Source organism: Rutilus rutilus (assembly GCF_951802725.1).
Source record: "Rutilus rutilus genome assembly, chromosome: 4".
In the NCBI taxonomy this organism is placed as follows: domain Eukaryota; kingdom Metazoa; phylum Chordata; class Actinopteri; order Cypriniformes; family Leuciscidae; genus Rutilus; species Rutilus rutilus.
The window spans coordinates 30,298,730-30,323,026 of record NC_140212.1 but is presented as its reverse complement, the minus strand read 5'-3'; the positions used below and the strand labels follow the sequence as shown (position 1 = coordinate 30,323,026).

General features: G+C 38.5%; 1 protein-coding gene across 2 annotated transcripts in view; it reads right to left on the bottom strand.

The window, feature by feature from the left end:
- Positions 1–23,496, bottom strand: part of LOC311289728 (uncharacterized protein) — a 118,958-nt gene extending 95,462 nt beyond the window's left edge. The window contains exons 1-3 of one of the 2 annotated variants that reach the window (XM_084407966.1): positions 23,440–23,467; positions 22,632–22,774; positions 13,800–14,920 (exon numbers count right to left, since the gene is read on the bottom strand). In XM_084407966.1, the coding sequence (XP_084264092.1) occupies positions 14,049–14,920; positions 22,632–22,716 (957 nt within the window). In that variant the 5' untranslated portion in view covers positions 22,717–22,774; positions 23,440–23,467 and the 3' untranslated portion in view covers positions 13,800–14,048. Of the gene's footprint in view, positions 1–13,799; positions 14,921–22,631; positions 22,775–23,439 lie in introns of those variants that run through there. The other variant, XM_084407965.1, reaches the window with a different exon arrangement.
- Between the last annotated feature and the right edge of the window lie 801 nt (positions 23,497–24,297).

Below are 24,297 nucleotides of genomic sequence, written 5' to 3'. Positions count from 1 at the left end.
ACCTCACACGTTGCACACATGACTGGTGTTTTCTGAAGGAAAACTTTCTCTGTCCAGCAGTGCTGTCGTCTGTAATGTATGTCAGGTTGTGGCAAGCATAATTTGAAGCCCGAGAAGCAGCTGTCCTTGATTCTAAGCCTGCGAGTTCCAGAACAAGCGTTTCCCTGAATTCTTTCTGGGTCAGGGGTTTTTCATTCCTAGCTCTGGCCAGATGCTAATCGTTAGCCTCATAGCATAATTGCTAAGTCATAGCAATTCATTTTTAGTCTAAGTCATTTTTTGTTTCTTCTTGTTTTCCAAAGACATTGAAATATGACTTAGGCAATTATGCTATGAGGCTAACGTAATGCAAAATGAAGGCATTGACCACAGCAATATCCACAAAGTGGAAAAGAAGGTTCGGTACCACTTCCTTGTCTTGTGGAGCACTTTGTAGTATCCAAAGAGGGCATCCGACAGGTCCACTCCCCCCATTAACCTGTTGTAGTCCAGCACACCACCAGGAAAAGGCACATGCACTTGAGACCACTGCCCATCTTTGTTCTTCAACCTCCTTTGCACTGTGTCACCTTTATATGCTTTGTGGAATGTGGAGCACATCAGCACTTCCCGGTGTCTTTCCATTCCACAAACAGCAGCTCATCCTCTCTGAGCTTGCATGGACCCTCGTGGAGCATTCCGTGGTAGTCTGTTGGTGATCGTCTTTGGGAAACCAATCCTGTTCGGACCAATGGTGCCACATGCCCAAATCTTCTTATAGAGGAGGTCTCTGAAAAGTAGTGTAAAGGTTGTCGACGTATAGCTTGTAACCAGTGCCCAACATCTTTTCATCTACGAGCGCCATGACAGACTCATAGCTCAGCCCATTCAGAGATGGAATGGACTTACCCTTATACACAAAGAACTCACAGGTGTAGCCACACAGGGAGTCTGCCAAGACAAAAAGCTTGTAGCCCCATTTAGTGGGTTTGTTCTTCATGTACTGCTTGAGTCCAGACCTCACCTTGGATGCCACCATCCTCTAATCTATGGAGATGTTCTGATTTGGATGAAAATGTCCTGCAGGCATCCCTAATGTTGTCATAGAGAGGCTTGATCTTCCCCAAGCGGTCGTTCCCTTCTTCTTTTCGTTTTCTTCATCATTCTGAGGATCACTAAGATGAAGAGTGTTTGTGATGGTAAGAAACTTACTACAGGACATGATCTCAGCAGGAAGGGGAACACTGTAGATTCGGGACCTCCTCCAATAATCAGTCAGGGCAGAGGCCTTCACGAGACCCATGTAAACAACAAGTGCCAGGTAGGACATGAAGTCTTCAACCGAGATGTTGTTCCATGGCTTTTCTCTTCCTTGCTGATTTTTGCCCCCATAGACATTGGTGTGCTGAACGATGGTCTGCAGCACAGACATTGAAAAAAAAAATGAAACAACTGCAGTGCTGTGTACGATGCAGTTGTCACCAACTGTGGCTCAGGTGTACGAGCAGACCTAAACACAGGCTGTGAAGGTCCAATATCCTCCTCATCCACATTGTGTCATCTTTCCTGTGAGGTGATAAGAGACACAGTAGGTACTGACTTGCTCCCTCGATGGAGTCATTGGGGCGATAGATGGTTGCCACATCAGGGTCCAGAGGCCACCCATCAGAGGAGGGGATTACATCAACAGGAGGTCCTACTACTCTGTCCTCCTCCAGGGAATTGTCAATGATGAAGGCCGCTTCATTGACATCTTTGCTGGACCACCAGGCAGGGTGCACGATGCCAGGATGCTGCGGGGCTCCACTTTTTACACTGAATAGCAGGAGAAGATGGGGGACTATCATCTGCTCAGGGACAGTGCCTATATTGGTCAGGCCTTCCCCTTCATTGTAACACCTAAGCATGACAACGGAGCCCTCACCGATGCTGACCACCAGCAAAATTACAACATCAGTCGGGGGAGGGTCATCGTTGAGCAGGCATTTGGCAGGATGAAGTGTAAGTGCTTAAGAGACCTGCAGAACACCAGGATGGACATTGTGGTAATGATTATCATGGCTGCATGCTTCTTGCACAACTTTGCTCTTGGAGCTGTGAATGGCTGTGATGAACACCCAGAGGGATGTCCAAGAGAGGAGGATGGCAATGATTAGTTGTGACTATTGTCATCTAATAAATATCTATTGTCTTTTTACACCTTTTAAACAGTTTCAGTGTCAATTTTCTCCCCCTTTAAGTCGTACCTAGAACTGTCCTAAACCTAAAACCCACAGCGTTAGACTAGATAGATAACACTCTCCTAACATAACTTTATATTTTTTATTAGTAGAGTAAAGTGGTGCTACATCATGTGATGTAATGTTCATGTATTTCCAGGTGTTGTAATACAAAGTGTTAAACCTTAATTTAATGCTTCACAGGCCAGTGAGGTGTTTTTTGTAGCTGAAAAGACTGGTAACATTCAACCACGACAAGGCTTGGTCAATATTAAAACAATATTTTATTGAAATAATTTAAATTGCACAGAACTGTGCTTTGTTTCCTTTTTTTGTGGTCATTCACAAACACCATCCTGGTAGTCTGTGCCACTGACAAAAATGTATAAATAAATAAACTGTATAACGGCATGTAAACAATTCAACCCATACCAACATACATTAACATTAACATGAGAATAAAAATAATAATTTTACATCTTCTCCACCATCTGGGCAAGCAACCTCTGGAATCCCTCCTGGGATTCCTTCATTTGTGCCAGGGTCTCAGCGTGGCGTTTTTGGGAGGCTGCCTCGGACTCCCTAAAGCCATTTTCACACAGAGATTCCGGAAAATACACGGATAAAGTGACCCGGGATTTGACCCGGGTTCGTTTGATTTTGGTTCATTCACACTGCCAGTGATTTTCCGGAATCAGTGAGTGCGTTCAGACACAACCCGTAAAAATCCCGTAAAGACACTCAACATCGATGTGACTTATAATGTCTCAGCAGCGTCTTAAGTTTGCTTAAACCACGCTTGTGCATTTTTTTTCTCTGATTTGATCATAAACTTGCGCATTACGTACCGTTTCACTAGCTGGCGAACGATCCCGGCTTCAGCGTCATCACTACGACACGGCATTATTACGGCTTTTGTTCACACAGCACACGTTTCTGGGACTGAACACGGCAATGTTACTAGGTCTCCAACCCGGCATCGATGCCGGCATCAATCCCTGGTCTGTAGTGCATCTGGCCTGCGCACATCCAAGCTTGTGGTTGTTCCCACAACAGGGAAGACAATATCATGGTGACTTCCCAAGAGGTCATCCATCTCAGCAAAAAACTGAAATTTACTAGGGCCGCTCCCTGTGGACGAATTGTTGTCCTTTACTTTTTTGTAGGCCTCCACCAACGTGTTCCATTTGCTAGCCACCTTGTCTTGCACAAAGGTCTGCTTGAAATGGTGGCTCAGCTTGCCAGTAATATACTCCCACAGCAGCTTCTTGGACTTTCTGGCCAGCTTCAGGCGCTGGTTCAGGTCATGGAGGGACCTTGGAGGGCCCTTACCCTCTGCCTCTATTTGCAGCCGCATGAGGTCAATTAGGAATAATGTTAACCAAGTTAACCGAGGTCATGAGCCCCTGGTCCAAGTAATAACCAGCCGCTGGGTTGGCTTGTTGTTGAAACAAGGGCCCATGAAAGGGTCCCAGGGTCTTCTGGTCCCAGTACAGATCCATCTTTCCATCAATAAACACTATCAAAGCGCAAACACCATCGCACACTTGCAGGTAATAGGTGTGTGGGAAAAAAGACCATGTGGGTAGGTCAAGTAATAAACAAAAAAAGGAACTCCCGCACACTATCCGTACTTGCAAAAAAGTATCAAAAAATCTTAATTAGCAACGTTCCTCAGGCATATATACAAACATTACAAACTCAATCACATTTAAACTAATCACATGACCAATGTAAAGATCAATTTGCACCCAATTAGGCTCAGTGATTAAATACATAATTAGCACCACATCATCATCATAGACAGGCACAGACAATTGTAAATAATATATCTGCACTTCATAACGTCACATTAAATAATGCTTCATCATTCATACCCCTAGGTGATAAAGTCTGAAGGGTAAAAATCCACAACAGTTCACGTCTCTGTAAAAGCAATTCAATATCACTGGTAGCGAGTAAGAGTATGTTACGATCGGTCTCTTTCGTAAACAAGGTAGTAATCAAATTTCCTTCATTCTTCTCTATCCACATATCTAGGAAGTGGACTCTAGAAGAGTCAACTTCCGAGGTAAATTCCAAGTTGTCAGTTGGTGCAAGCCAATCTGTGATAAGACTACACCTTATCAAAACGCAGCCATTTGAACTTCTAAAATTTTCACTTTATTTCATGTTTTAGTTTATCTTCTGTTAGCAACGCTGGCCACATTAGTAACACCCATTTGAAACAAGGCTTCATTCAATACTGCACTCACAACAAGACCGATTCCCATACCCACAGGCAGTGATATGGACGCAGTAAGGTATTGCAGTAATAGGAGTAATTAAAATCGTCATTTAAACAACCAAAGCGGTCCAAAAACAATGAAAACAATTCATACTTAGAAGTCACACAGGGCGCAGCCATCTTGGATTCCGTATTGGAATTCTTGCTCGGTGTCCTCACGGTTGTCCGACTTCCGAGGAAAGGGGGCGTGTTGGTGCGTGTTGCTAGGCAACGTCTGTCTTCCTAGTCTGAACTCTGACATGGATAAATAATAGAACGCACCATTAAGCCCCCTTTCCACTGCACATGACATTCGCATACAATTGTCGCATTTCGCCCTCTAGTGTCAGTCGCACGGAACTTTGAAATTGGTCGTGAAGCAACCGTGGTAACCCTTTATTTTACAGTCCCCTAATTACTAGGTATTTACCTAGTAAATACATGGTAAGTTATAGTTGTTTATTGGTAATTACCACAGGTAACAAGTATGTAAATGCAGAGAAACTACAAACTAATTACTAGGTATTTTCCTGGTAAGCATATGGTAAATTATAGTATTTTAGTGTGTAATTACTTAAGGTGATTAGTATGCAATTACAGAGAAACTACCAGGGAAAAAAACACCACTGTTAAATATCAACTCAACAAAGTCCTGTGTACTTGTTACCTGTTTAGGTTGGTAATAACTCCGATTTAATTGTGTACTTCCTCAGAATGTAGGCAGCCAATTTTTAGAAACACCTCCAGTATTACCCATCAATTCAAGTTAGGTTTGTAGTTATCCTAGGGTTATGTTGGTGGTAACAGTCCATGTTTATTTATTACTATCTTGAAATTAAGACGTAGTTTCCAATAAATTACCTTGTCTTACATAGTTGTTGTTCATTGCTACACCCATTTATAGAGGGTTTATCAAATCATTTACCTTACACTTACCTGGTAACTACCCCGCAGGAACAGTTTTTCATAATGTCATGGCACATCTTAAATACTGGGTATGTTCTTGCAGATGTTTTTACAATTTACTCAGTAAGTAAAGTGCAACTGTACTGTAAAATGAAGCCTTCCATGGTATTACCGGAATTGTACCATATAACTTGATCATTCCCTTTTCCATATAGTCACATTTTTTTACCTCGTATGTCCTGCAACATTACCAAGGAAAACATGACAATTTACTCAGTAAGTAAAGTGAAACTGTACTGTAAAATGAAGCCTTGTTTATTTCCATGGTATTACCGGAATTGTACCATATCATTCCCTTTTCCAGTCACATTTTTATTTTTATTTTACCTCATATGTCCTGCAACGTTACCAAGGAAAACATGACAATTTACTCAGTAAGTAAAGTGCAACTGTACTGTAAAATGAAGCCTTGTTTATTTCCATGGTATTACCGGAATTGTACCATATCATTCCCTTTTCCATAGTCACATTTTTATTTTACCTCATATGTCCTGCAACGTTACCAAGGAAAACATGACAATTTACTCAGTAAGTAAAGTGAAACTGTACTGTAAAATGAAGCCTTGTTTATTTCCATGGTATTACCGGAATTGTACCATATCATTCCCTTTTCCATAGTCACATATTTTTTTTATTTTACCTCATATGTCCTGCAACGTTACCAAGGAAAACATGACAATTTACTCAGTAAGTAAAGTGCAACTGTACTGTAAAAGGAAGCCTTGTTTATTTCCATGGTATTACCAGACTCTTACCACATCCTTTGCTACTGCTTAAACATTTTTGAAATCACAAACTTTTACCGTGTGTTCTGCAACTTAACTAAAACATTCCAGCCTGGTCTCATTGTTAATACGTAGTATTAACACGTCATTTTCAAAGATAGAAAACTACATAGGCTACAGTTATGAAGAAAAACAACATACGTGTAATAATTTATTTATTGCGAAAATGTCAAAACCGGTACCAAAAGTCGTTCACATGACGATGTGCTGCAGTCACAGTCCTCTCTTTCAGTATATAATAGTTTTGAATGAGGTACAGAGCAGAATTTAAATGATTAATCCATGAAAATGTTAATCCGGCTTCGCTCTGTGTGAAGGCGCGCTTCTCCATTTCAAATATAGTTTACCGACTGAAATACGACATGTCGCAATCTGTGACGAACATAGACGAACAGGCGAGAGCCAATGAGCGTTTGATATCACTGCCGTAAAACATGTCGTAACGCTTCTTGAGGGCGCAATTTTTGAATTTGAATTCATCAACGAGCGCGGGTCCGCGGGATTTGACAGTTACAGACTGCGCTGTTGTTAAAGCCTGTGGAATGAAGATGAAGATCACTCACTGGATAAAGGGCTGAATTTGGATCTCTTTCTTGCAAACGTATGGATTCTAAAGATTTGGATTATATCAAGTAGGCTATAATAAAATTGATGTCTTTTGTGAATTTATGTTGGGTTTTGGTGTATTATTGTTCTATTGGAAAAAACGCATTTTGTGTCTCACTGTAAATAAACTAAATATTAAAATGGTTAAACGATTAAATAAGGTACTTTTAAGGTTTTAAAGTGTATTCTTGTTTAACTGCATGTATGCTAATCCTCCGAAACAAGTTTGCAGCAGAAGGCACGAACAGAGCGAAATGTTATTAGTCTATTTCTTGAGTAAACTGCATAAATGCGACTGAAAACGTAATTGATAAGACATTTGAATGCAATAGAGTCAAAACATTAATGCCACGATTTTAATATGCATAAATAAGAATGCGTACAAATACGTCGGTATAGAGTTGTTCATACGTAAATAATTTATGTTTTTGTGCTGTTAATGCAAACATTTTACGTTTTAGTGCTGTAAATACTATACGTTTCTGTGTGTATAAAACGTAAGTAAATGTACGTATGGTAGAATTACACTTTACATAAAAATACACACGTATTCTCATGAGATCACGTTTACGTAAGTAAAGTGAAACTGGAACGTTACTGTAAAAGGAAGCCTTTTTATTTCCATGGAATTACTGGGATCTTACCCTATAATCTGTAATAGGTACAGTTACGTAGCTATAACAGATTATAGGGTAAGATCCCAGTAATTCCATGGAAATAAAAAGGCTTCCTTTTACAGTACAGTTTCACTTTACTTACTGAGTAAATTGTCATGTTTTCCTTGGTAACGTTGCAGGACATACGAGGTAAAAAATTGTGACTATATGGAAAAGGGGAATGATCAGGTTATACAATTCTGGTAATACCATGGAAATAAACAAGGCTTCATTTTACAGTACAGTTACACTTTACTTAACAAGAAAATTGTCATGTTTTCCTTGGTAACGTTGCAGGACACACTAGGAAAACAAATAAATAAAAATGTGACTATGGAAAAGGGAATGATATGGTACAATTCCGGTAATACCATGGAAATAAACAAGGCTTCATTTTACAGTACAGTTTCACTTTACTTACTGAGTAAATTGTCATGTTTTCCTTGGTAACGTTGCAGGACATATGAGGTAAAAAAAGTGTGACTATATGGAAAAGGGAATGATCAAGTTATATGGTACAACTCCGGTAATACCATGGAAATAAACAAGGCTTCATTTTACAGTACAGTTGCACTTTACTTACTGAGTAAATTGTAAAAACATCTGCAAGAACATACCCAGTATTTAAGATGTGCCATGACATTATGAAAAACTGTTCCTTCGGGGTAGTTACCAGGTAAGTGTAAGGTAAATTATTTGATAAACCCTCTATAAATGGGTGTAGCAATGAACAACAACTATGTAAGACAAGGTAATTTATTGGAAACTACGTCTTAATTTCAAGATAGTAATAAATAAACATGGACTGTTACCAACATAACCCTAGGATAACTACAAACCTAACTTGAATTGATGGGTAATACTGGAGGTGTTTCTAAAAATAGTCTGCCTACATTCTGAGGAAGTACACAATTAAATCGGAGTTATTACCAACCTAAACAGGTAACAAGTACACAGGACTTTGTTGAGTTGATATTTAACAGTGGTATTTTTTCTCTTTAATTGCATACTAATCACCTTAAGTAATTACACACTAAAATACTATAATTTACCATATGCTTACCAGGTAAATACTTAGTAGTTAGTTTGTAGTTTCTCTGCATTTACATACTTGTTACCTGTGGTAATTACCAATAACCAACTATAACTTACCATGTATTTACCAGGTAAATACCTAGTAATTAGTTTGTAGTTTCTCTGCATTTACATACTTGTTACCTGTGGTAATTACCAATAACCAACGATAACTTACCATGTATTTACTAGGTAAATACCTAGTAATTAGGGGACTGTAAAATAAAGGGTTACCGCAACCGTTACCCTCGGCTATTCACAATGGTAAAATGTATGATTTTAATGAATGTAATGCATGCATGAATATATCCACACAAAACAAATGACCCTCAATACATCTAAAATAAAAACAGTCGATTTTATAGAGCTAATCAATATAAATATTGATTTAATAATTATAAAATATTTTTTCTGCCATAATTATTAATAACAGCCATTTTGCAGAAAATAAAAATATTGATAATTCTAGCTTCGCGTTCATAGTTTTGATTAGAATACATCACATCCGGTCGACCGGTCGCATACGGTCTAGCCGCAGAAGTTCAGATATTTCATTTCCGCACATGATCGGAACTCCACGCAGCTCCCGTACTACTCTCCATTGGAAATTAATGACTTCCGGTCCGACGGCTGTCGTGTGTAGTGGAAAGGCGGCTTAACCTGAGCACTCTGTGCGTAAAATGGCGAAAGCGCACGAGCGAGCGACAACTTTGCGCACTTGTATTTGACAAATCTGCTTGTGTAAACTAAGCAAACTGACAATCACTGCAATCGTGTTTTAGTTGGTTAATACTCCCATCCATCAAAACTTTGCTGATTAGACACTGGCTGGCTTTATCCAGCCGAAAACCGAGGTGCGAGATTGACAGGTCGCTCAGCCTGTAAGGCGCTCCCTTGGCGCAAACATCTGTGAAATGAATGACATGTTCATTAATACGATATGCGCACAGGTGAAGACAGCAGAAATATTGAACTCAGTTGTCACAGAGTTCAAGCGTTTGCTGCGTGACCTGGCACCCAGGAATATGGAGAGGCCTTCTATCCAGAAGGCAAACTTTATGATTTGTCAAGACTAAATGTTGTTGATGGTGACCAGGGCTTTTTATTTATGCTGCTTCAGAAGAACTTTTGATGAGGTCAGGCAAGGTCTCAGCATTAAAATTGTCTTAACACTGACCCAGTTTGGACAAAAGTGTGTGTCCTTGCACACTGCATGTGATGTGGCTACATTATGGTGTACATGAGGTTTTCTCTGCTCTGAGTATGAATGAAACTGAACTTCTCCAATCTGGGCCATCGTGAGATGGATGTCTCTAGGGTATGGCGTTATTTTCCTGTCAAATGTCGAGAGCGCATTATTGTAGCGCGAAAGTACATTAATATAATGCGCGAGCGCGAATCTCTCTGCGCGAGTGCGGAATGTAATGTGCCGAGTGCGAATCTCTCTGCTCGCGCGTGAGAACTGGGCATGCGCTCTCAGATACACGCTGCTCTTGTAAGAATTTTCTCTGGGCTCGCTCGAGAATATGCCTGCACTTAAAACGTGTTCAGTTCAATCGCGAATCTCTCCTCTTCGCTTAAAGTAAGCGTGTATGTGCTTAGACTGTGTCCCGTGCGTTAGCGCATGCCTAAGTACTCTTCTCTTCAATTTCTTTTTTTTTATTATTATTATTTTTTATTAATGCCAAGGTATCAAAAATATAACTTACATAGCAAAAATGTACAAATTACATACAACGGAATAAAGAAAGCAAAGCAGCATATACATATACATATATACAGTATACATATACATATACACATACATATATACACATATATATTTTATGCATTAAGCCTTGTTTATACTTTCGCCTGGCTCCGCAGAGCGAGTCTCCGCAGACTGCGCGCGCACCTCCCCAAACGGACGAGGCGTTTATACTTGACGCGCTCGCCGTTGTACTATTCTTTGAAACGATATGGGGCGACTCGAGTAATTGTCCTCTAAACCATCAGGAATCAGCGGTTAGAAGAAGAAGCTATACACACGTGACAATGTTTATTTTAGTACACCGCCACCAAAACCACACTACAAAAAAGAATTGTGTAAAACCCAGTAAACCCTGAGATTATTACTAGTGACAATAAAACAAAATATATGGATATGAGAATGTGTATACAATATAAATAAATTAACAATCTCTTATATTTTCTAATTTCACTAAACATTTCATTAAGTTTCGTGAACATTTTTATTAAACATGGACCTTTATGTTCATTAAAAATACTTTTTTATGCTATTGTCTGCTCATTTTTTAAATGTAAGCAACTCATTTAGACGTGCAAACTGGGTGCCGGTGTGGTGAGAAGTTCGAGCTCGGCCAGATTCGGCTCGAAGTCGTTCATCTTAGGATGCGGCGCCGCGCGCGTTGTTACAAAAAATGTCGCGCACACCTCCAGGCGAAATTGGGTCTTGCGAACCCAACGCGCACAACAACGAGCAATTACGTCATTTTTCAAGGATTTATATTCCGCGCGCGAGCAGAGAGATTCGCGCTCGCGCATTATATTCCGCGCGCTACAATAATGCGCTCTCGACATTTGACAGGAAAATAACGCCATACTAGGGCACTTAGGGATGTGTTTAAGGAGGCGGAGCTTGGATACAGTTTTAAGGAAGTCAATGATTTTAAGAGTTCACTAATCTTATTTTAAATCTAAATGCTTAGTCTCATTTTAAGACAAAAAACTAATGATGACAATTTTAAATTAAAAAAGGATTCTCTTGTTTAGTAGCTTTGGTTTTAAGATCTTTTCACACAAATGAAGAAAGAAGATTACAGTTAAAAAATAATTAGCAAGCTATTTTTAAGTTAATTTCACAACATGAATAAGTATTGAAATTCCACTTATTCTGCTTGGAATAAGTATTTTACTTATATCTTTCAAGAGATTTTTCACGTTGTCATTATGAGGTATTATTTGTAGAATTTTGAGGAAAATAATTAGTTTAATCCATTTTGGAATAAGGCTGTAACATAACAAAATGTGGAAAAAGTAAAGCGCTGTGAATATTTTCCGGATGCACTGTAGATAACACTTACACACACACACACACACACTAGTAATCTGTTAATATTATTTTATTTATTTATAAATCCAGAGTGAGGAGGTTGAGCCTGTAGAGGGGAAAATTGAGGTTGTGGGGGTTACAGAAATGCCACATACTAAGCAGCAATGATGAAACTTACAGGGTTCCCTCGCAGCTGTACCATTGAAGACATTATCAAGGAGCTGCCAATGAAAGTCGTCCTGCTTCATATAAACCATAGAGTGGTAGAGTGGTCAGCTTTAAAGCAGAATATTAAGCTTTATATTATAAGTATTTATAAGTTTAATATTAAGTTTTGAAAATGTATATAGTTATGGTTGTTTGACATTTTTGCAGTTATTTGTTCTTGTGTATGTTAAAGCGGGGCTCAGTAGTTTCGGGATTTCTTCGCTGTATTCTCGCTTTTTGCTCGCAGGTTTCTCTCTAGAGCTCCCCCACAGCTTCGGAATATATATTTGACAACACTGTTGTAAAAACTCGTTGGCGATTCTCAGACACCAGAGGCTAGCAGATCAACGACATCAAAGCAGATGGGACATTCTTTAAAACGTCTTCTTCATTCGGGTTCGAACAGCGTGAGGGAGCGCAATAATGACAGCATTTTAGCAGATTTCTTTTGACCGTAAAGCAATTGTTTACATCGCGAGACCTGATATCACGCGATACTTCCTGACGCCGGCTCAAAGTTGCAAGTGCGAATTTTCCGCTCACGGGCACCAGGGGGGTGCGAAACGACCACCATTCAACCCGAAATAAGTAATATAACCATTCCAATGACTCCGAAGCTGTTCAGTTAAGGTAAAAAAAGTTACTTAGTTCACCTTTAAAGTATGTTCATTATTGTTCATATTTGCTCATTATATTAAAATTGTTTTATGAGTATATATTGTTTTATAAATTTTATTACACAATCATTAAGGCGGTTGTCTGTATACTTAAACTTCACCGCCCCACAGACGGGTTCAAAAACTTAAACCTTAATGCTATATACTAGCTGCCAAAATGTAGAATATTCTTTTATTTTTTTCACGCTTTTTCAAAAATGTCTCTTATGCTAACCAATGCTGTAATAATTTGATCCAAAATTCTAAGATTATTACAATTTAAAATAGTTTAATATATTTTTAAATGTTTTTTTATATATATATATATTTCTCTTGTGTATTTGAGCGACACATTTTTAAGAAAGCACCAAAATTTGAAAGAAATGTTTCCACTTGTTCCAAACCTTTGAGTTTGAGTAAATGAGGACAAGTTTTGGGTGAACTATCCTTTTAAACTAACACCGCCAGTAGGTGGCAGCAAATAACAATAATAATAACTTATATAATAATATTAATAATAAAAGTCACTTATATTAACTTCTTGTCTTGTATCATGCCCATGTTAAGTTGTGACTTCTATGCAATTCTGAAAGCCTGCGCAATGTCTTTTACAATGTAACTTTCATACTACATGAGTTTGGTATTATGAAAAAACAAAATTGGTAATTTGTAAAAAATAAAACAGGGATTTTATTACCTGTAATGACAGAAATATGTTTAAAGTCCGCCTGTAGTGAAAATAAAGTTTTTAATGTTGTTTATATATCTATGGGGTATTTTTAATTTGCTTTCAGACAAACCATGAGTAAAGTCATAAGTCAACACCATTGCTGAGTATTTTCTCCTTAAAACTGCAGTGTTTTAAGTTTTAAGTAATTTTTTTTTTACTTTTTTAATTGAAAATGGTGTCGTGTAAACGGCCCCTCAAAAACACTGGTTGAAATCGCTGGTGTTTTTGACATCACAAACTACCATGTAATCAATCAGTCAACGTGTGTTTGCAACAAGTGGATCTCTGAGCTGCTGTGAGTGAGCGGAGGTGGGACTAATTTTCATATTCATAGAACCACATATACAAAATGAGGCAAGAGTGTAGTAGAGTAACATTCAAGCTGTTTTAAGGCATGAAGAATTTTTCTCAAGGAATTGTTTAAATATGTAATTTTGGTGATCAAAATGAGTTTTAAGGGATAAAATTCACTACAGGGGGACTATAAAGTGCCTATAAAGTTAGACTTGTTACGGGATTCTATCAGCATCAAAAATGTAGTAAATTAAAGGGTCTCACATCTGCATAACTTTTGATTTAAGTGAGATGACAAAATCTGTAAGTTTGATGATTTTTATTACACTTTTTACTAAATTAAAAGTCATCATCCAGCGTGAATATGCAAGTGATTTTTTTTAAACTGCTGTATTTAGTAAACATCTTACCACATACATAAAACTATACAGTTGATTTCAGGAATGAGTTTGCAAATGCTGTATCAGGTCTCTTTGATTTGTGAAACTCTTCTCACACTGAAGGCATGTATAAGGACAGGCGAAAGGCTTCTTTCCAGTGTGAGTTCTTATGTGAACCTCAAGGATTGATTCGGTTATGAAAGTCTTTCCACAGTGATTGCACGTGAGGCTTCTTTCTAGTGTGAGTTATTACATGATTCTTAAGGCGATTGCTGTCTGTGAAATTCCTTCCACACTGATGGCATGTAAAACTGTTTACTCTCAAGTGAATCTGCATGTGCTGATTAAGGTTTACTTTACATCTGAAACTCTTTCCACACTGAGAGCATATGAAAGGCTTCTCTCCAGTGTGAACTCTCATGTGATTCTTAAGATATTTTTGTGAGTAGCTCTTCCCACACAGTTTGCAGGTGTGAGGCTTCTCTCCACTGTGAAGCCTCATATGGGAATTAAGGTTTCCTTTATGTGCAAAACTCTGTCCACACTGTTGGCAGGTGTAAGGCTTCTCACCAGTGTGAATTCTCATGTGGGATTTAAGGTTTTCTTTGCGTACAAAACCCTGTCCACACTGTTGGCAGGTGTAAGCCTTTACTCCAGTGTGAATTGTCATGTGTTTTTTAAGGCTTCCTCTTTGAGTGAAACTCTTTCCACACTGAGAGCATATGAAAGGCTTCTCTCCAGTGTGAATTCTCATGTGGGCTTTAAGGTTTTCTTTGCGTCCAAAACTCTGTCCACACTGTTGGCAGGTATAAGCCTTTATTCCAGTGTGAATTCTCATGTGTTTTTTAAGATTTGCTTTTTGAGTAAAACTCTTTCCACACTGATGGCAGATGAAATTGTTAGATATGTTTTTCTGAGCTTTTCTTTTTTGTGATGAAGTCTTTTCAGTCTCTGTGGATTTTTCTCCAGTCATGACACGATGTTCATCACACCGATCTTTCTCATCATTTTCATTCAATTCTTGACTTTCTTCTTTTAGTGCCATTAGGTCTAAAGCAAAAAAAAAAAAAAAAAAAAACACGCAAATTAACACCAGTTTAATAGCACAAAAGAACAGACATCAAAATATTGCATTAAAGCATCAAAGTCAACAACATGAATGCTAGATCCTATACCTAATAAGCTACTAAAAGTGGAGTTATCTTATCTCAGAATCTCTTCTCAATTTGTTAACTGTTTGCTTTCTTTAGGACACATCCTAAAAAGCAAGACAGTCTAAGAAAGCTGGCGGTTATCAAACCCTTTACAACTTAACCCAATAGAACTGGTTTATTATTGGCCAATCTGCCATTCATGTCTAAAATAGTCGCAAAATAGTGTCCTCTCAACTATGTTCAGTTTTAAAGAGAAACTGTTCTTCAGTCAGGACCACAACATTCTCTTGCTTACCTTGATAATTATGTTGGCATTAGTGGACAAGTATTAGCATGGTTTAGGTCTTATCTGCCTGACTGCTACCTAGAGATGCACCGATTGATCGGCTGGTGACCGGAATTGGCCGATTTTCACATGATCGGCCATGAACGACGACCGGCCGGAAAGTCTGACATTTGCTGATTTTATGCCAGTCAAATGCACTCGGGCGCCACATGATTAACCTTTTGAGCGGTACGGTCTCATATATGGGATTTTTATTTCTGTGCCCCTGAGAGTACGGTGACACATTTAGAATGTTCAGTGACGACATAACTGCCAGATTCAAACTGTGCTTTCGCGCGTTGGCTGTTGCTGAGCCAGAGTCGGATGTGTTATTCATATCAGACAAACATAGTGGAAGTAACTATAAAGTTTACTCTATTCTTCTCAGTTCACCGGCCACTTTCTTGCATTTATTTCGGGAGAAACTGATGAATTCACGTGCTGTAAATCCGACTGACAGGACAACATTGCGGCGCCCATCTCATGTTATAGATCAAGATTATTTATAAAGGTTTTTAAACGACCAAACACACTCACTTACACGTATTTGAGAATCGGAATATCAGATAGGCTAGTTGATGACATGGTAAGCAAGTTTGTGAATATTTTGAATAAAAAAGGAAAAGCGAAATAAAAGCGACACATCTGTCATACAGTATTATTGTGGCTGCGGTGTATTGCGTGACGCGTCGCCATGGAAACATTAAAGGGAACGTTCGCCTTGAAAAAACTCACTCTGGGGGTGGGGGGGTCAGTTAGAATATTTTAAAAGGCTTGAAGAAGGGTTGTGAAAGGGTTAAAGAAAAGATCGAAAATAAATATTTGTGTGTGCTGTAAAGTGGTTAGAAAAAAATTAAATCGGAATCGGCTAAAATTGGTATTGGCAGGTCAAACTCAATGAAAAATCGGAAATCGGAATCGGCCTAGAAAATTGTAATCGGTGCATCTCTACTGCTACCACATTTGTCCCAATGAAGATGTCTCATCAAACAAGTGTGGAGTGCCACAAGGCTCAGTACTGGGTGCTCTGCTTTTCTCCTTAAATACATTTGTCTCAATGAAGATGTCTCATCAAACAAGTGTGGAGTGCCACAAGGCTCAGTACTGGGTGCTCTGCTTTTCTCCTTAAATACATTTGTCTCAATGAAGATGTCTCATCAAACAAGTGTGGAGTGCCACAAGGCTCAGTACTGGGTGCTCTGCTTTTCTCCTTAAATACACTTTCCTTGAGGAACATTTTCATTTGTTTTCCTGCCTGACTCCTAAATTTTTAAAGGGAACATTAAACAGCGTAACTTAACTAACGATAGCTATTTAGCATGTATAACGGGACAGAGTAATTTTTGAAACAGCTTTATGAATTAAACCTTCTGCATTTCACCAAGTCAATAATTAAAGTTGACTTTAATATCCACCATCCACCAGTCACCATCTGGCTGATAAAAGCAGTTAATTTTGTAAGCTAGTAGTCCTTACAAGCTTGTTCTAGCTAGCAGTGGTAGGCATATAAGACATACCAGACTAATACAAATATAACGTGGACCACACGTCTTTGAGATAGATTACAAAATAAGACACTGGAAAGCTTTAGTTTAAGGTGTTATTCAAAATACTTAGTTCTACAAAAAGTGTCTGCAAGTTTACCCTGTTTATGGAGTGTATATTTTGACAACAATGATAAACTGCATGGCTATGTTTTTTTAAAATTAGTTATCTTTTACAGTGAGTTGCAAATCTCCTCAGATGCCTAAGTGAGCTTTGTCAGGCTTTTGGACACCTTTGTACTGGGCAAGCGTGACTGTTGTCTCCGTTTTTAGTGGTTGCAATGCCACAAGGATGGACACAGACTTGCACCTGCAGATCAGACCAGACACAATGTCTTTTCTTAAAGTAAAAGTCCTTGTCCACCTTTCTTGGTGTGATCACAAACTGTTTAGCACCTTTGGAGTACTACGTTATGCCAGCCATTTGTAAGTTCTTACTTAAATTGGAAAGCCTTCAAATATGTGAGAAGAAGTTGTGTTGAAATGCTGTGACTTTCGGTTTAGCCTTCATTCTTTTGCCTTAAATAACTAACGGTAAAATAAGTTTCCATTAAATACTGACAGGGTGGATTTTGGAATAAACTGCTACTTCAATGTATATGCAATGAGTAAGGGATAATATATAGCCAAGGCGGTTGTTAGAGCGAATAACAACCCCGACAGGCTGAACGGGTCTTGAATCAGCCTGAAGGGGTTGTTATTCGCTATAACAACCGCCTCGCTATACATTATCCCGCTTATTACATGGCTACCTACAAAATAAATAAATAATTTGACAAAATATTGATTTAAAAAGGAGTTTATTGATTTAAAAACGATTGTATTGCTTCCGCTAAAGAAAATAGTTTGTTACACGTCCATAGCAACGCTCTGTTTTTCATTGCAACGGTGTGTTATACTTCGCAGCGGTCTGTTATCAAGAAATAACAGACCGCATTCTACATTGGAATTCAACCAAGCCATGTAATAAGTGATTATAATCAAGGTATTAATCAATATTTCTCCTCCTAAATATCACATGAGTTGAATGACTTCTCTAGGCTTGAGATATTTTAATTTGTTATAGAAGTTACCAGTGTGATCACTGAAATGTTCTTTTCATGTATTCTCTAATGTCTGTATTTCGTATGAATGCAGTAACAGTGTTTGGTCATTTAGCCCGGCTTCCAGAAATGAAATATGTCTTCAACATGTGTCAATAAATACATCTGTTTTTCTAGGGTACTCTGACAGCTATGGTCACAGGAGTCAATGAAGTCAATGACAGTCTCTTTGTTAAAGTCTTGCTTTCCAGTTAAACTAAAGTGTAGCTCTCCTTGAGAGAAAGAACGTATTATCTTGATGTTTTGAGTAAACTCTCCTGTTTATAGTTAGAGCCTGTCCAAATCCAACCTTGGAAGAAGCTGTGTGTGTGTGTGTGTGTGTGTGTGTGTGTGTGTGTGTGTGTGTGTGTGTGTGTGTGTGTGTGTGTGTGTGTGTGTGTGTGTGTGTGTGTTAGTCCTTTTGGTTGCAGGTTAAGGAACCACTGACATTATTAGAGATTGACTGAGTTGTTGTTCTGGACAGGCTGGCACTGGATTTGTGATCTGGAAGGTCATGATGTGCCTAACTTCAGGGTCCGAGTGTCAGCTGCATAATCAATAGAGATATGCTTCAGTCTTTCTGTTTATGTGTGGGAAATTACTATGTTTATCTATTTTTTAGCCAATGAGAATCATTCAACCTGAAGCAAGGACGTAGCTTAGACCTTGGAACCTTTAGACTTCCTGCTCAGCTACTGTTCGGACATTCTTGCTTACTGCTCCGCGCTATGCTATTACTACAAAAAAGCAGAATTATTTTATCCAACCAGCCTCCCACTGAAAGCCATCAGCTTACATTCCGGGGAAGGGAAAACACAACTGCCTACATTCAAAAGGATAAGAGAGAAAATTCCTCTTCTGCCACAGACTTTTACAAAGGATTGCAGTTCTAGGAACAAAGTTACTTGTGGGACCACCAAACCAGACGGAACACACAACAGAGCTTCGTCATGGACGCCCTCAGAATACAGCCGGTGAGTCCCATGAATCTAGTGCTCCTCAACAGGCCATACTGAGTGTAGAGAAACAAGCCGTAACTGATCGACATACAAATTGATGGTACAAACAGGGAGCAAGACCCAAAGGCACTCGAGGCATCAGATTGTCACGAGCATCACATATTGCCGCAGTAGCATCCTCTACCCCAGGTACGGCTCTGACAAGGATTGCAAACACTGGTTTCCTACCACCGCCTATACATCTTGAGAACAGATTTGAAGTATTAATGAATGTAGATGAGGAATCCCCAAACGTGATGAATGTGATCAAACAAAGATCGAATCAGCCAGTAGCTAACTCTGATGCTAACTGGTGCTCAAGGTCGAGCCAACAGCGGCACTCAGCTCAGAGCACAGCCGAGCACAGGACTCTGATAGTGGGGGACTCCATAATCAGAAACATTAGCAGCAGGGATACAACTATGTGCTGCCTTCCACATGCAACAGTGCAGTGTGTGCCAATCCTGAATTTGCAAGTGGAAAGACTGAAAACTTCTCCAGAGAGGAAATGGATCTGCTCATGCACGAGGTTAAAGCGCGCAAGCAGACCATCTACGGCACAAGCCGGATTCCACCATATCTTTATGTACACAATAATAATTTTTAATAAACAACTTCTGATGTAAACAGGGAACTTTAGAACATTCTGTTGAAACATAAGACTGCAAATTGACTTATTCATGTGGGTAAGAATGATATTCATAAAGAGCAGTCACAACTTTTTGAAACACTTAAACTGAAAGTTCAGACATTCATCAGTGGACCACTCCCAGCAAGAGGAAAAAACTGGTTTTCACGGTTACTTGGGCTTAATACATGGCTGCAAAAGTAAAAGTAGTGAACTTCAATGACAACTTCAATCTTTTCTGGAGTCAGAGACAACTGTTTCATCGGGATGGCCGTCACCCAAACAAACTTGGTTCAAGAGTGCTAAAGGACAATATCTACTTCTCCCTCAATCATCCTTCTGCAGTGTGTGCCAATCCACTCAACCTGAATGGCACACACACACCTGGACACAGTATGAATGACCACAGGACTTCACTTCAGCACCTGAATAGACATGCGGTTGACATATGACACAAGGACAATGATAACACCACTCAGCCACAACAACCTCTGCTCACAGACACAATCTCAGCTGAGCCCTGCCCACAGAGCTCAACACCGACAGACTGTGACACATTAGAACTGCTCCAAGATTCAGCACCCAAGGACGACTTCCTGGAAAACAGCCAGGAAAACCAGGACAGCATATTACAGCCTCCGATAACACCAGAGCAACAGCCCCTCTCACCAGACATGTTATTCCTCTCTCCAGCATCTACATTTCAAAGAGAAAATGGAAGAACTGGTGTGTAACTGGTGTATGCTGGAACCAAACTATCCCACTCTATTGCTGCGAGCCCCAAGCCTCTGCCACAACGCCAGGGACCACACCCTCCATCTGCTCGAGGTGAACCAAAAACAACTGATACTAGCTCTCAGTGATATGTGTCGGGTCCCCGCTATGATACCGGTAACTTTCTCAAATGTTTACAGAACAAGCGGGAACCCAGTGTGCCTGTATCTTTCTCTATTGATGTTCTATTACATGATAGAAAGTCTAAGGCCTTCAATAGCCGTATAGCAATCTGGTGCCTATTACACGTCAAACTAAGATTGCTGTGGGGACAAAAATTAAGACTGTTAAGTTAGCACTTTTAAACATCCGCTCACTTAAAAATAAATCACTTCTAGTCAACGACTTAATAACCACAACCTGGATTTTATGCTTCTAAATGAAACCTGGCTAGAAGACAGCTGCAGTGCAACAGTCCTCAATGAAACATCCCCTCCTTACTTTACTTTTATGAGTGTCTGCAGAGCAGGTAGGAGAGATGGGGGTGTAGCTGCTCTATTTAAAGATGTCTATCAATGCAAGCAAATATCATTTGGGAATTACCCGTCTTTCGAATATCTGGGTATTGTGTTAAAAGGTGCTCCACCCATTTTACTTATTATTATTAACAGGTCTCCAAAATACTCTCCAGTCTTTGCTGAGGACTTTACAGTACTGTTATCAACAATTAACTTAGAGTTTGACATCCAGCTTTCTGTGCGCGTGCTTCGGATGTGCTCAGAAAACCATATATCCGAAGTTTAGACTGATATGGTTTTAAAACACATGCATATAATAAACTTTCATGATGATGAAGAGCTGCAATGCAACGTGAACGTAGTAGAGGTGATAATTAAAACCAAACAGATGTTTTGTTAGTTTTTGTCAGAGTATCACGAGCTGTAAAGGCACAGCCCTCTTCTGGAAAAGTGGGGTAGGGAGTAGCAGCTACATGAGCGAAAACAGCATGTTTTTCCTTCCACTTAAAAATAAGCAATTACAGCATGGTATAATAAATAATCTATGGGGTATTTAGAGCTGAAACTTCACAGACACATTCTGGGAACACCTGAGACTTATACTGCATCTTGTAAAAGAGAGCATAACAGGTCCCCTTTAAGATGCTACATTTACAATTGAGCTTAACGGAAGATGTGAAAGTCACAACAGATGTTTATTTAGTGCACAATTTGTGTTTTTAATCGGAACTGTTTGTGTTGCCTTGAAATATTCAAACTAGGGCTGGGGGAATTAACGCGTTAATCTTTGCGATTAATTTGTGATGTTTTTTTGCCTCGTTTTAATGACTTCCTTTTGCGGCTGCTATTGAAAAGGACGAAAATATGACGTCCCGCCCCTCCGTGTTCGGCGATCAAGGTTTCATTCTCGCGCAGCTTGTTTAGTAACTTCACGAGCGGGTCTTTTCTGTTCTGTGTGTGTGTGTGCGTGTGTGTCGGCGCGCTGCGCTCAATGCTCAATGTTCCGCTCCATGTTTGCGCTGCACGTTCTGCTCTGTCGTTAACGGCCCAAAAGCTCCAATCATGTGCCGATCACGCACTGGAAAAGCAAAGTCCGCTCAAATAACGTGAAATTTCTCAGTAGTAGACTTCTGTTTGCTGAGCTGGTATAGTCATGCTGGCCAACAATGGTAATATTACCTGCTCTGATCACATGCTCTGGTAATAATAGCTTTGTATGACTATACTTTATTTTGATAATTAGTCAAAAAATAAATCTGTTAAATCTGAGTATGTTGTATAGAACTGAATGAAGAATAATATATTGATATATTGATGTTTAATATTTTAATCTAGGGCTATTTTCTGTCCAATTTGTGTGGACATTTTTCTTTCTTGTGTTGTTTAATTTAATTAGTGATTCTACGTTTAAATTGATGATTACAAGTTTGGGGGAAATGCAATTTATTGCGATTAATCACAGCAAATTGTGTGATTAATTAGCTCATTTGTTTTAATCGATTCCCAGCCCTAATTCAAACAGTTTGATTTAAAACATCTACAATGTTGAAGTTTGTTATTATGTTTGTTGTAAAGTTAACTCTACCAAGCTGTGTCAGCGGGAAAAATATTTTATTATTTTGTTTGTGTGCAAATGTTTTTGACATATGACTAAATTATAGCTTGATTCAATGAATAACAAGTGCTTCAACACTGGTTTGATAAAAATGAGAAGAAAAAATGTCCTTATAGACAACAACTGAAAAGTTTATCACTAACATTTACTTTATTCAAAAGAAATGTTCAAAAGAAAACCAACCTGTTTGTTCCTCATTTTCTTCTTGTTTCACACTGAATACTTCTTCAATCCTAATGTCTTCACTCTCCTCTTTAATAAACGCCATCTTTATAATAGTGGCATGTGGATCTCAGTCGCTTCATCAGTTTTTCTGTGTGTTTGTCCTGTTTAAGATGAGAATAAGTAACAGAAATAAAAATAAACCCAAACTAAATCTCTGTGTGTGTGTGTCTCAATCAGCTCTAGTTCAGTTAATTCAGTGCACTGGTAAGAGAGTCAGTCAGAGATTAGACTAAAAAAAACTTACTAGCACTAAAATGTAATAAAATTATAGAATTATATTAAACAGGCACTTGATATTTATTATTTATATTTGGTATTTTAATAAATACATTTAATATATTACACTATTTTAATAATCACAGTTGTCATTATGCTTTGTTTCTTGTTGCATTTACACTGTTTTGACCAGCACGTGACGTCAGACGGCGGTAGTTCGAGCGCTTTGAATCAATGAATCATTTCATTGTATTTGGTTCAATTGACTCGGAGTTTCAAAAGGCTCAGTTTCTCCATCACTACTTGCCATTGAGAGAATTCGTGCTTACCATAAACTGACATAGAGAGCTAAATGAGCCGCACATTTTCTGTTACTCATGTGTGCATTCACTTTACTCATAAAGAATAACGTTCATTAATGGTAAATAAAGTATTGCTACATTTTACAAAAAATAAATCTAAAATCTAAATAAATAAATCTACATAAAATCTAAGATTGCCTGAACGGGTTGAACTGATTTAAACACTTGGAATGTTTAAGAACACAAACCTTTCTTCAGCCGAATCCCAACAGATACAGGAGCGTGGCGCATACTTATGACGTCACATCGCCAAAATAAAAGTCCCGTTCAGACGCTGCTGTCTAAAATCTAAAAAAAAATTAATATACAATAAACAAATAATTAAAGAGATATCAGAATGTTTTAGTTAAATTATTTGTGAAATACATAAATTAATGTTATCCAATGATGTGTTGAAAATATTAAGAACCTCTAATGAAAAATAAAAAAGTGTGAGATTTGTCTAAAAAGCAAAACAGTATTTTTTAACAGTATCAATAAAAGTACTTTATTGAACAAAATAAACAACCATACATGTCCTGGTATAAAATATGAAATGTCTTAATTAGACAATAGAAAAGCATCATAGCACAAGAATAAAGAAAATATAAAGAAATACAATTAAATACATTTAAGTAAATATTGAATAAAGAAATAAAATACTAGGGGTTCTCAGCAAATTTAAGATCCTCTATCAAGGTACTAGTGATGGCACAACTGGCAGGTTTTCCAACCCCAAGCAAGTATTCATCTACAGTTATGTTCAAGCCAGGATTAAACATCATGGGAAGCCTTTCTACCCATTTAAATAAATAATCAATTTAACTGTAACCTAACCTAGTGTAGCGAATTAGCTCAAAAAAGGGAATATATAATTAATAATTAATCATACTGGTTATGATCACATATTACATACCTACAAATCGTCGCTGTCGGGCGGAATCCTCGCATCTCCAAAACCATCATTTTTCAGGAAATTAAAAAAACGGCATATTTTTTGAGTTATTAAACATTGTATCATTAAAGTTGATATTATACCTTATATTGCTATCATATACTGTTGTGTA